The sequence below is a fragment of the Lampetra fluviatilis genome, chromosome 12 (assembly GCF_964198595.1).
Source record: "Lampetra fluviatilis chromosome 12, kcLamFluv1.1, whole genome shotgun sequence".
In the NCBI taxonomy this organism is placed as follows: domain Eukaryota; kingdom Metazoa; phylum Chordata; class Hyperoartia; order Petromyzontiformes; family Petromyzontidae; genus Lampetra; species Lampetra fluviatilis.
Window position 1 is genome coordinate 13,527,427 of NC_136286.1, and position 13,166 is coordinate 13,540,592.

The 13,166-nt window shown below is 47.3% G+C and overlaps 1 protein-coding gene across 1 annotated transcript in view; it reads right to left on the reverse strand.

The window, feature by feature from the left end:
- The window catches only part of BTAF1 (B-TFIID TATA-box binding protein associated factor 1), a 54,270-nt gene that overhangs the window by 11,514 nt on the left and 29,590 nt on the right, over nucleotides 1-13,166 (reverse strand). Inside the window, exons 16-27 of the mRNA XM_078861702.1 lie at nucleotides 11,213-11,362; nucleotides 10,355-10,494; nucleotides 9,064-9,238; nucleotides 8,312-8,515; nucleotides 7,353-7,625; nucleotides 6,110-6,257; nucleotides 4,087-4,265; nucleotides 3,419-3,572; nucleotides 2,955-3,064; nucleotides 2,184-2,385; nucleotides 1,660-1,808; nucleotides 1,018-1,170 (exon numbers count right to left, since the gene is read on the reverse strand). Of these exons, the coding sequence (XP_078717828.1) occupies nucleotides 1,018-1,170; nucleotides 1,660-1,808; nucleotides 2,184-2,385; nucleotides 2,955-3,064; nucleotides 3,419-3,572; nucleotides 4,087-4,265; nucleotides 6,110-6,257; nucleotides 7,353-7,625; nucleotides 8,312-8,515; nucleotides 9,064-9,238; nucleotides 10,355-10,494; nucleotides 11,213-11,362 (2,037 nt within the window). The remainder of the gene's footprint in view (nucleotides 1-1,017; nucleotides 1,171-1,659; nucleotides 1,809-2,183; nucleotides 2,386-2,954; nucleotides 3,065-3,418; nucleotides 3,573-4,086; nucleotides 4,266-6,109; nucleotides 6,258-7,352; nucleotides 7,626-8,311; nucleotides 8,516-9,063; nucleotides 9,239-10,354; nucleotides 10,495-11,212; nucleotides 11,363-13,166) is intronic.

The following is a 13,166-nucleotide window of genomic DNA, read 5'->3' on the forward strand; positions in this document are numbered from 1 at the left end:
CCTGTGTGCTCCGTGTACACACACACACGCGCACCAGTCCGCACAGCCAGAACTAAATTAAACCATTTCATCACGGATGTCAGCATACACTGAATACAGAAACAAAAAACCACCACCAGCATGCAGTGCACACTGTTACCTGCATGGTGAAACATAAATGTTTCACTGTTATATCCAAAATCTTGACTTAAAGCTTTCGTGACTGCAGGAATTCATATTCTTGGGTCTTTCGGTAAAGTCACGTAGATAGGTTCAAAGAAAATAATAAAAAGTAGTTTTTGTTATTAATATATATTATATCCCACATATAAAATAAAGACCACTCCCCATGGAGTAAGCAAAGGCTTCGCAGTGTAGGAAAGCTCCTTTGATTAAAGGCTTAGATTGATTTCTATCTGGACAGCCAAATATTTAATGAGGACCAGGTACCCAACTATGGAGAAAAGTTAGTTTTTCCCCTCCAGGGAGACCATGGACAAAGAAATGGATAATGAATGCATTGCAGGGTATGATTTTGTTGAAGAAAAGCAATGGAAAAATAAATAAGTGCACATTCTCATTACTATAAAATATATTAGGAAAACAAAACTCCGCAACAATAACAAGATAATTCTATGTCATATAAGTTACATAATGAAATTAACAATATACATAATAACCTACATTTCTAATTATAAGACTCAAACTCCTTTTTCCTTCTCAACAAATGTTCAAACTCGCGTCGGAAAGCCCGACACGTAAGCATATTTACAAACGTGCAACATGACAAGGTGAGAATTACTGCATTTTTGGGGGGGGGGGGGTAGCAATCTTTGGGGTGGACACAGGCCCGTCTCGGTTCCTGTGCACATCGTGAGTTGCTAATGTGATGAAGAGGAGTCCTGTGGGGGGCAGGGCTCATGTGCGGCTTGTAGTTGATCCCAGACTTTGTCAGCGCCAAGTGAAGGGGGAGGGGAGCACAGGGCCGTGGGCGAGTTGCGTGCAGCGTGGCGTGCAGGGTGGTGTGCAGGGTGGCACCTGTTGGTACTTGCGCAGCTCGGCGTGGATGGGCACGGGGATGGCGTAGTTGTCCAGCTTAGAACCATCGAGCAGCTGCTCCAGGAAGTGACGCTCCCGCACTTTCTGGGACGCCAGCTCCTGTGACATGAGCGGTGGGTCTGGGATGCCAGCCTACACGCGCGGGGTGAGGTGGCAGCGAGTGCAGTTAAGCAGACATACAAACACGGACACAAACAACAATCCTCCACCTAACATCCCCTTACACAACCACTCCCGAATGCTCTCCCCTCCAAAAAGACAAACACACTCCCGGATAGCCTCAACAGACTGTTGGGGCAAGTGCTGTTGGCGAGCACCTATGAAGGCCGGCATGGCACACGAGGGGGTGGGTGGCCAGCACCACACCCAGCCGCCCTGATATCCCTAGTGGGAATTTTTACACATGACACCAGGTACTAATTTGGAGGCGGAGTTAACCTAGGGGAGGCCCAGGAGCAGTTCAGATAATCAGTTTGATTCCCGCTCACGGCCAACAGCAGTGACTGAGGTCACCGGGTTGGTAGTGCAGTGCGCTATCTGCTACGCTACCGCTACACACACACACACACACCCCCGTGGGCATCCATAAAAGAAACCAAGAGTGATTATGCCAGCTCGTACCTCCAGCGGCATGAGGCGGATGAGCGTGGCAAAGCATTGTGTGGCCATGAGGCGCACACTATCCGTCTGGTCACTCATTCGGCCCATCACCGGCACCACCAGCAGCACCATGTACGGTACGATATCCACGTCCAACGCGTCCATCACACCTGCTCTTCGCGTCAAGGAACTGCCATAACCGCAGCGACATCTCATCTGCAACACGCCCCTCCAGCCTTAGGCGGTTGTCTCACGTGATCAGTGCCTCACGATTAACCGAGACATCACCGACCAACTCACCAGCCACACTTTTAAAGAATTACTCCAGTGATCTCAGGTGCTATAGGACACATCACTTATTTGTGTTTTAACAATAAGGTGGCAAAGATGAAGACAAACCACAACCATGGTGTTTTCACTCTACGTTTTAAGAGGCTACAAAAAAGTATCATTTAGTTTCAATCACTACTCCCCTTTGTAAATACATTGCGCACTTTGAAAGCGTTCAATTGCCCAATCACCGCTCGGCCCCACACAGAGGATACACGCCAAGGCTTCTATGGCGCCCTCCCGCTTGGTGTCGTTGTCGACGGCTCCAAGCCAGGGCAGCACGATCTCCAGCTGCACGTTCATGGTGGTGACGGTGACGAGCTTGCTGAGCACCGACAGGCATCGCGCCGCCATGTGCCGCACCACCGTGTACGGGTGTTGGAGGCAGGCGCACAGCCGGGGCAGCTGCTCCACGATCTGCAGACACGTGCCACACCAGCGCCGCGTCGGAGCTTAGGAGGCCGGGCTAGTTGACTGGGCAGCCTTTGTTATTTCAGGCAGAGTAGGACCACGCGAATCAGGCCCACTGACACTCAGCGAGGAATAGAACCACGGGCAGTGGAATCGCGATGCAACTGCACGAGTCCCCCACCCCCCTCTCTACCCTTTTGGGCTGCAGGGGCAAATATTGTTTGGAAGCACCTTTGGAGGCCCGCACGATATAACCAGGTAGTATGGCCAGTAAGCACATACAACTTGCATTTGTCTCTTTAGAACTCGTGCAAAAAGACTGAATGATATCAAAGTGGCCATGCCGACACCAATAAATATTTAAAAAACACACCAGGTGCTGGTGGTTCACTTGCCACAAATGGTGCAAAACCAGAAAATGTACCTAGGTAGTCGACATCGTGGGCGCAGTGCGCTGAGACCTACGCCACCGCACTTCACAAAAACACGTTTTCCTGGACAAGCAGTCATTACATTTTTAGAGAAGCCGTTCAATGGCATCCTTTAAAGGGGATGAGCAGAGATTCCTGTGGTACCTGTGGGTGCAGCTCTGGACTGAGAGCTGGAGTCAGGATCTCAAACACCTGCAAGGCATTGATGAGATCCTGGGCCTGGACATCTCCGCCAGCCAACAGTTCCTCACTGCCTGTAAAGACAGAACAGACCCGTCACAACGAGCCAACGGGATAGTTTTCTTTAGAGCGCAGCTGCATCTCGCACACGCATCACCCTTTGATGCTTGTCAACGTCAAACTACGCAGCATCTCCAAGCTTCGATGAACACGAGGCAGTGCTCATATGAAAGAACTGCCAATTTCCCACAAAGTGGTGGTACTCATTCATGTTACCAACCACAGAGCAATGATTTGACCCTACACTTGTATCTGTATTTACAATTTAAGTTTAGCATGAACCACAAGGAGGGGTTTCCCACCATATAAAGCAGGCGTAAAGCAACATAATCTAAAGAGCGTGTGCGGGCGAGTGCAGATATACGTACTGAAGTGTACGGAGTCCACCTGCTTGACCAGAGGCCCCAGCATGGCCTCCCACAGGTAAGGCAACACGGTATGCATCTCCATGCCCAGGTGCTTGGCGATGCGCGCGAGCGTTAGCTCCGCACCGCGCCTCTGCACCAAGTTTGCCTTTTGAGCCTGCAAAACAAAACACGCGCACGCACCCGGAGCTTGCTTCATCGAGCCCCATAGAGTCGGCAAAGATTCAACAGGAGGATGGTTGCTCAAACGACTGTGGTCAGGCACACGTCTCCACTGGCAGGCCCGATTCAGTGGTGGAATTCCACATTCCCACCAGGACATATGTGCACATACACAGGGGGTTTTGGAGTAGTTTATGTACCCATTGACCATATTCCTGGCCACAGATGTCATCAGTGCCAAAATGGTATTCACATTTTTCCTGGGCTCCCCAAGGTTGGCTCAGCCTCAAATGAGTATCCAGTGAAGTGTATAATGATCAGCGCTGAGAAGACATATGTACGCGGGGGGCCTGATGCGAGCCACAACACCGCATTGTGCACCGCACGCCAGCATTAACAGAAACTCACAGTCCGTTTGGATACACAGGAAATCTTCGTCCTTGCGTGCGACAGAACACAAGCATTCACACGCATGTGCGTGCGAACGCGCGTGGTGAACGCGCGCTCACCTGGTCGCCCTCGGGCAGGGAGCCGTGGAGGATCTCCCCCGGGGCAGGCCCTCGCGGCCTCGGGGCCGGGCCTTTGCGGCTCGTGATGGAGGAGGCCGCCTTCTGCGCGCGGTACAGAGTGATGATGCCCTGCAGTTTGTTCACCGAATGCTGCAGCTTCTCCTTCTCCTGCGACGAGCCTGTGTTTGAACAATAGCCGGCCGGCATTTGTCACGTTAAGCCAAACCTTTGGGAATGTTGCACCGGTTAAAATCCTGCCTAATATTTCGCGATATTCGGTTTGTTCGAAAGGTTTTATAGAACTGGAGACAAGAAAAAAAATCAATTAACTTTAGCCACACCCAGTTAAAATCTGTTGGGGCAGTTATTTTTTCTCATCCCCAATGGAAACCAGATGGCGTAAGATTGATATCATCACACGGGTGTCATTTATTTGAATGAGTTCTGCATTCATATGTTTTTTTAAGCGGAGTCATACATCAGTGTGCTCATGACGAGTGACTGGAAAATGTTTATAATTAACAGATTATTTTTGGTGGCTTTTAAAATTCATGTTTAAAGCATTCATGGAACAACTTTTACAGATATTTGCCACTTCAGCGAGACACTTTATAAAAATAGCTAGGTGACTTTCATGACTCCATTATAATGTCATTAAAAACAAACAAAAGCATGATTTTTATAAAGCAGCAAAATGGCCAACAGCCAAAACCAAAGCATTCATCACAATTAGCAAAATGAGTTACCAAGTATGATGGTAAATGGAGCACATTAATTTATACTTCGTGCCACTTAAAAGTTGGGTCGGATGACCTTCGTAGGTGCATTAAAAACTGTAATTTTCATTGTCATTATTAACGCCATTAGCGGCCTTTGTTAGGGCATATGATGCACGGGGCTACAGACGCAGCTGAAGAAAGTGTAGCACTTCATCGGCCATTCTGGATCCACGTATACAGCATAGACGTGCACAACCTTAAGACTGGATTGCTGCAATGAACGAACAGATTAAGGAGATCTAGTAGAGCTTTTTTTTCTCAAGGGGCCTTCTTCTGAAAGGTCTCCCTGGAATGAGAAACGCCCTAAAACGGCCAGAACAAGTCACGTCTAACTATCTATATTCACGTTTTGGTGATCGTAGGATAATTTGACACGAAACAAACTAACAACATAATATTGCCATCGCACAATATCAATGGCTTTTGTGTTCACTCCAAGTATATCTAGATGGTTGTTGTTTTTAATTAATAAAATTACGATCTACAGACATTTGTAATAACCAACACCACATGTTCATGGAATTGCCTTTCAATAATTACAATGACTAACATTTCTTACTCCCTGGAGGTAGCCGCTTAGCCATGTAAAGCTTTCAATAATGCAGCTACCACAGCAACAAAAGACACTGTTGGTAGATTAACACCCTGCCTTGTTGCAAGCTATATTTAACCAGGCTATATGCACACTTGCAATAAAAACGTGGTGTTAAATATCATGGGTTGCCGAGCACAGGCCCAAAATCCCAACATGCCAAAATGTCAGCAACAAACAGCATTGCTGAAGGTATATTAGATCAGAGTTACAGGTTTCTGAACAAGTGTTTTGACCTGTAGTTTGGTGGTAAAATCCATTAGCTTATATTTACGTGGTGTAACACTCACCAAAAAAAGAAACCTCTGCACAAACAACATTTTTAATGGAAAAATTGTACAGCCACTTTACAATCCACTGCTGGATGAATGCCTTTCCATACCATGTCAGTCATGGGGGTGGTTTGACCATACTTCTCCATACTGGTCAGTACGAGTTAGCAAAGGGGGTGGTGGGGATTAGATGTATTCAGATGCGAGCCATTGCCGAGTCGATGTTTATTTACCAAAGTCACAACCATGAGGGGAATTTTTTAAGTTAATCGAAAACGAACGCTAACAAGTTTTGAATGAGCCGGCGGAAGTAGGAAGAGTTGTGGAGATGAGGGCATTCCAAGGAGAGACAGGCAACACTGCACGACAGATATGGGCACCTTTGGACGTGTCGTTGGAGGAGGGGATGGGGCAAGCGGCGGCGGGCGTCTGCACAGAGTCGATGCAGGCCGAGTTGCACAGGTTCTTCACAATCTTTTGGTTCGGGCAAGGACTGCGGCCAACGCACTGCTGCAGCAACTGCGACACCTGCAATGAATGAACTCGACGTTGCCCATAGGAGCAAGGTGGCAAGCACGCTACTCCGTTACCGCATGTGCCCCTGCCAAAAGTGGCGCGTATGCGCCTTGGGAGAGAGTGAAACAGCAGGCCCACTTATGTTTCTGAAAGATGTTCGAGTTCAATCGTGGATCAAGCATTAAAACCATGGCAATAATATTACGTAAACAAATTATGTGTGTATATAAACAATAATTGACATTCACTGCAGACTGATGCGATATTACCATGGATAGCAAGAAATCGATGCCCATTGGAAGGCCACACAACTTTGGTGCTAACAGAACCAAGTTGACAAGGAAATGCACCAGCTGTGCTCCCCAGTTTTAGCCACCCAAAACTATGCTCGTACTTGCAAGAACCACTCCGTTTGTCTCCAGTTGTTTCTAGAAGGATATATTCTGTCCAATGCCCAGCAGGATCTTACGCGAGCTCACTCCATGACTGGTATAAGCTTTAAGCATGTCCACAACTCCACTTCTTCTGTACCACGTGAGCCCATCACTTCCATAGCCCATGCTACCTCTATCCTGCTTCTTGGATATGGGGGGGGGGAGTAAGCACATGGGTTACGTAACACAACCCAAGTAGCCACGCCTGCTTGAGGACCCAACTGCCAGTACGGTCTAAAAAAATATAATATTTCTGTGAGCTTCAGACACAAATGATACATGCATGCACATACACTCTCGCAAACACATACACACAGACACAAAGACAAAGACCTCACATGTAGCCTTAAGAGACAGTTAGGGAAAGTGCTGTTAGCGAGCAACTATGAAGACCGGCACAGCTCACGAGGGGGTGGGTGGCCAGCACTATGCCTGGCTGCCTTTGTCTCCCTCATGGCGATATTTGCACACCACAGCAGGTACTCATTTGAGGCAGAGTTAACCTAGGGGAGGCCCAAGACTGGTTCAGATAATAGTCACTGGTGTTGACTATGAGCAGGAATCGAACCCGGTTCGCCGGGTCGGTAACGCAGCGTGCCAACAGCAACACCGCCGCTCCCGCCCTGCACCAACACACAATCATGCATTCACACGCACACACGCACACACGCACCTTCCCCGCGGCAAAGCCCTGCACCAGCACGTTCTCCTCGCGGCGCACAGCCTCCATGAGCGGCTTGATGACAGGGTTCATCTTGTCGGGCAGCGAGCGCATGGCGACCACGGCGCACGCGGCGAACATGTGCACGCGCAGGTGCAGCAGCTGCCACTCGACGCTCGTCTCGTGCACCGTCGACTGCACCTGCTGCCTCTTGCCCTGCAGTTGCTGCGACGCCACGGGACTCGGCTCCACAGCTGCCACCGCCTCGTTGAAGATGGGTCCCACCTGTGGGGGTGGTCGCACAAATGGCCAGCGGTGACAACTGTGTCGAGACAGCCCAGCTGGTGCCCCTGCCAGGACCACGGCTGCAGGCTTTACAAATCCTACGTCGGGAGAAGAGCGTCCCCATTTAGAGGGCATTAGGAAAGGAAATTATATATGTAAATACTTTAGTTGAGGAACCGGGAATAAAAATCGAGGGGGGAACTTATCTATGGTAAAGAAAATAAGAGCATATCTGGGACGGAGATAAAAAAAGACATAGGTGGAGACAAAATCGAAAGACCAAGCTGATAATTGAACAGGGAAAATGTAATCAAGAGCATTCAGGGCTCAAGACAGAGTTATTTTACAGGGGAAAGAGAGATCTGTCATTGAAGATCAATCTTTACTTTCATTGGGTTGAGGTAGACTGCTTGACAGAGAAGGGGTATACAGAGAGCAAAGCAAACTGAACTTAGAGCGGTGTGTACATGGGGAAATGTGCGTTCCCTTGAAAACATGCGAGTAACTTTGCGATTAAAGTTCGGATTGGAAGAGAGGAGACCAACATGAAACTACAACGTCTTGTCCATCTGCCTGGTCAGCCACCCCCAGCCCGACCCTCCCCCCCCCTAAGATTCAGGTCATCCAGTCATCGGTGAACATGCTCAAAACACGGTGGCGCATTCTGCCATTGGAGCCGCCCTCACCAGCTGCAGAGCCTGCTCGATAGTGAGCACGGCGCTGGCGAGACGCGGCCGCACGTCATAGCCGCCCTCCAGCAGCACGGACACCAGCTGCTTGCACTCGGTCTGCATGCGCGTGAAGGGCACGGCGATCTCGTCATAGTAGAGCTGCTCCGACAGCACCGCCTGCAGGCGTGGCCGCACCGCGTCTGACACCGTGGTGCAGTCCTGCCGACGCAATCGCGAGGTCACACTGGCAATGCAGGGCAGCGGCAATGTTGTAGGAGTGACATTTTGTTTTAAGTTTATGTTGGTGTTCATTTGTATGCAGGGAGTTAAGAGTGGAATGTTGAATTGTATCCACTGGCTCTGTGGCCACAAACAGAACCACTGTCCAATGTTTGTTTCAGCAGGGAAACACATTAAAACATTCTTCTATGGAAGATGCAACACCAAAAAGAGAGGTCTTATTTGCTAAAATTGCATTGGCTTTGTGTCCTGGGGTGAAAGACAAGATTTTTAAACCCAATTAATTGAGAATAAAAAAAACTTTAAGAGTAAAATTTGTTCACCGAATTGACAAACAGTACAAAAAGTACAGGTGTAACCACTTGTGTTTAAGGCTCAATGTTAGGCAACCATTATGAAAAAAGTCTCTGTATATCTCTACAAGAGACCTTTGTTTTTTGGCGCTGCGTTTCTCAGTTTTACGCGACAAGAGGAACACCGGCAGTCATCCTGCGGGGCTCAGCGGGAGTTGGGCAAGCAAGGGTCACCTGTTTGTGGTCGGCCCATTCCGAGATGACGAGTGACACGGCGATGCGTTGCAGCGCCGACTTGGAGTTGAGGTAGAAGAGCAGCAGCTGGGCCAGAGACTCGGCTGGCCGGATCTCCTGACTCGCGAGGTTCACGCTCGGATGCGAGATGCAGCAGCTGAGAGCGCCCAGCAATCTGTGAGTGCACACACAGAAACACGCGCAGGACGATCTCCCATTTTAGTCATGCAGACTGGTCCGCCAGGGGCGACATATCAACCAGCGTAAGCCGAAAATGTACCTTCCAGTAATGTTAACGAGCAACTTGTACAATTGGCTGTGTCTAGTACTTCTGCTACATTACCAAAGCGGCATGCTTGTTCAAGGATGTCTTCGGATAATGTACAAGAACTAAACAGGCGAACTTAGCCTCCAAGATAAATATTGGATCACCAGCTTTCACCATTTAACACGGGAAATTGGATAGCTGTGTTAAGTGGCAATAAACCAAGGCACAAGGATGTTATTTGACCCTAGGGCTCCTTTAGCCAGCTTAGTTGTCTAAAAATTGATGTAATCATCAGCAAAAACAGTACCCCCCCCCCCCACCAGGGTGGAGAATGGGTGCCGGTGAAACAAACCAATACTGCACCGCACAACATATCAGAGCCATAGATGCTAGACCGTGGGGTCAATAACAATTGTAATGGTGTCTTCATAAATCAATTGCAACCACAATGCAAATAAAACGTAACTGCAGCCAAAAACGCTAATGTATTTGGAATTCCGATTAACCCCAGGTCTGGTACACACTGCCCAGGAATCATCATATACAAGCTTATCAGAATCAGAATATTTAGTTATACTGGAGGAATCCGATGAGTTATAAAGCAATTTTTTCACATGTCCAGGCGGGGGTGAAAGTGAGAATGTTACAACCAATACAAAAACACGATAGGAGTGCAAAGTAGAGGAAAAATTAACAAATCACTTTAACAGAAATACAAAAATATAGTTTTTATCTTACAAGGTAAAGCCCACTGAGCTATTAGTTAACTTTTCAGAAACGACCTGGCCACAAATGATAGCTAAACAAAGTGGCTCATCACGTGGAAATTTAAAACAGCAAAACAATGTAAACGGACGTTTTTAAAATGTAAACATTGTACCTGCAAGCCAGCGTCAAAGTCACTACATAGCCCGACAAAAGCCCTCGGGCGACAGCATGGAAAACCTTCTGGCAGGATGTGACCAAGGTCTCGAGAGACTGCATAGCGAGGTGCGAGGAGGGGTCGGGCGTGCGGCGAGTGACCTCGCGTTGAGTAGGCGCGTACGCATGACATGGTAATCGCGCGACGCCGGGTCTTCGTGCACCGTCTCCGAGCCGGCAATGTACTCGTGACGCACCTCCCGCACCGGCTGGCCCGGACGCGCCTTCACGTTGCACTTGTCCTGTGTGCCCCCCACACGTAAACCCACCCCCAATGCATATGACAAGATCAGTTTCGTTCCATTCAAAAATGAATGCGGTGAATAGATTCCAATTTTACACGTAGGCTTTCATGATCAATATTACGATTGGTAATCGATTTTTTGGGGGTAAAGTCGTGTAACAAAAATGTGCCCTAAGCCCTCTACCAGACCCAGCAAATTAATACAAGTGTCACGTGAATGCAATGTGCAGACCTATATTCGATTATCACCCTCATTCTAACAAAAAAGTGTCTCATACATGTTGATGCTATTCAGTGCACTTAACCCGAGTGCTCAAAAGATAAAAAAAAAACTCTGGATAACCACAGAAAATTAGACCGATGTTAATGTTTTATTACAACACTGGCATACCATGGATTACTTAAAAAAACATGTCATGGAGTCTCCCATTCTCTGCAGAAAATAATGGTTGCCAATTAAATTGGGATCACTCAGCTGCTTCAAAATCACGAATTAATGCTGATTCCAAAGCAGATCATGAAAAAATCCACTAAGTGGGAGGTCAAATAATTTAAAATCTAATATTTCTGAATGGGTGACGAAAAACAGTGGAGCAGAGTACGACTGTTCTTTGGCTAAACATCTTTTCAGTCCTTGTTTCATCAGCCTTATTTGGCACAGCCCCGTTAAACTAGCAAGACAAAAACATGAATGCCATCCAGCGGTTACACACTACCTTGGCCCTGGCACGTGTCTCCATAAGCATGTTGGGGTCGATGGGCATGTGCGAGGGCTGCATCATGAGACACAGCCAAGCGCCCATCCAGGGGCAAGCAGCTGCCACGATGTACTGGAGGGGGGCCTTGGCAAGGAGCTCCTGCCACACCTGGTAGGTGCACACACATCCCCCGCAAATATAAACGAAGCTTAAACTCAAAACTTTTTAATTTTACCAGGTAAGACCCACCCTTGAGCTATATAGCTCTTTTTCAGAAGTGACCTGGCCACAAATGAAGTTGGGCTATTGGAGCAGCCACATAACTCTAAACTCATGTTTCTAAATGTGGAGGGAAAAACCGGAGGACCCAGGAGAAGAATCCACGCGACCATGGGGAGAAGATACAAACTTCTTTTATACTGTACAGGCATCGTCAGGATCGGGATCCAACCCACAACCTACTGTTTACCAGGCGAGGTAGTTAACATCTCACCACCGTGGCGCCCATACAACAAAGATCCCAGACTGTTAGGGCAAGTCCCGTGAGTGAACGCCTATTAAGGATGGCAGGACACACAAGGATGATGTCCCCAGGCAACAAGCTCAGACACATATGCCTCACAGTACTGATGTGCACTCATTGCAACAAGATAATTCATGGTTTTAAACAGAGTCAACCTGCAGGAGGTCCAAGCTGGGTTCAGACACAAAATGTCACCGGTGTAGCAGACAACCAGAAATCAATAATTATAGCATTGCATGCCAAGCAGTGCCAAACCCACACATTTTACAACATTAATACATTTTACGGTGTCCTTCAACATTAAATAACGTGATATTTTCCGTTCCGTCACATTTCCCACCACATGTAGTATCCCATGTGTGTAATCCTCGCACCCAATAATTAATTCCAAAATTATTTCCTACAAATATAAAACCTTACTCACACACCCAAGGGTCTATTTAAAAGAACACACAATGCTCTGCCTTTTTTTAAGGACTATACTTAATGTTCCACTCGTAGGGCTATTCAGTCGTTAACTCGAGAGCAACAAACGTCAATTCACATTCAATATAAACAGCAATGCATGCTACTTGCAAGAAGCAGTCCCATTAAAAAACAAATACATATTAACAAAAATATATTGTCATTTTATTTTCGCCAATTACGAGATGCAAGTCGATTATGACGAGTTGGCAACAACGTATTAGTGCGGAACAAAAATCAGCTCTGCGCCAACGGTTCAGCCAAATGTCGCTGTAACATTTATCGTAACTTGGTGCCGTATATATTTACAAAACAGAGCCTTGGAGGTAGAATTGGCAGATCCTGCAGACATCACTGCGTAACACAACGTGCAACAGGGGAGCCAGTAGCTGGTCATACAGCAGCAATGTTGATAACATGTCTGTGCTGTTTAACACGTACGCTTTTGCGACCAATATCATCCATAACACAGGTTTAACGACACATTTATATTTACATGATCTAACCCAAAAAAGACCTGTATTATGGATGTCTGTGCTGATTTCAGTGTTACCCCTCTAACATGCATGGGTTTTCTCCAGACACTCTGGTTTAATGGAACAAAAAGCAAAAATACTAAATAACTGGATAAATATCCCATATGCATGCTCGAATGAAAATGAGACTCGAATGAAAATGTTTCCCTTGTGTAAATGTGCATTGGTAGCTGCTGATCTCTAACATCAGCTTTGAGCCAAAAGCCGATTTTTATCTCTGGAAGAGACCAGTCACACCATTTGAACTGCAAGTTGACATCCAACAAAGTAGTTCAATTTATTTACCTTACGAAATATGCTAAAGCAACCACTAACTTGGTAGGATATAAACATGTAACGAGTGCCACATGACTGGGGAAAGAAAAATATTTTTAATGTAAAACTAGCACTGCCTGCACATATGCGTGGGATTTACATCAGGCATGGAGGGTGGAGTACGGGGGGGGGG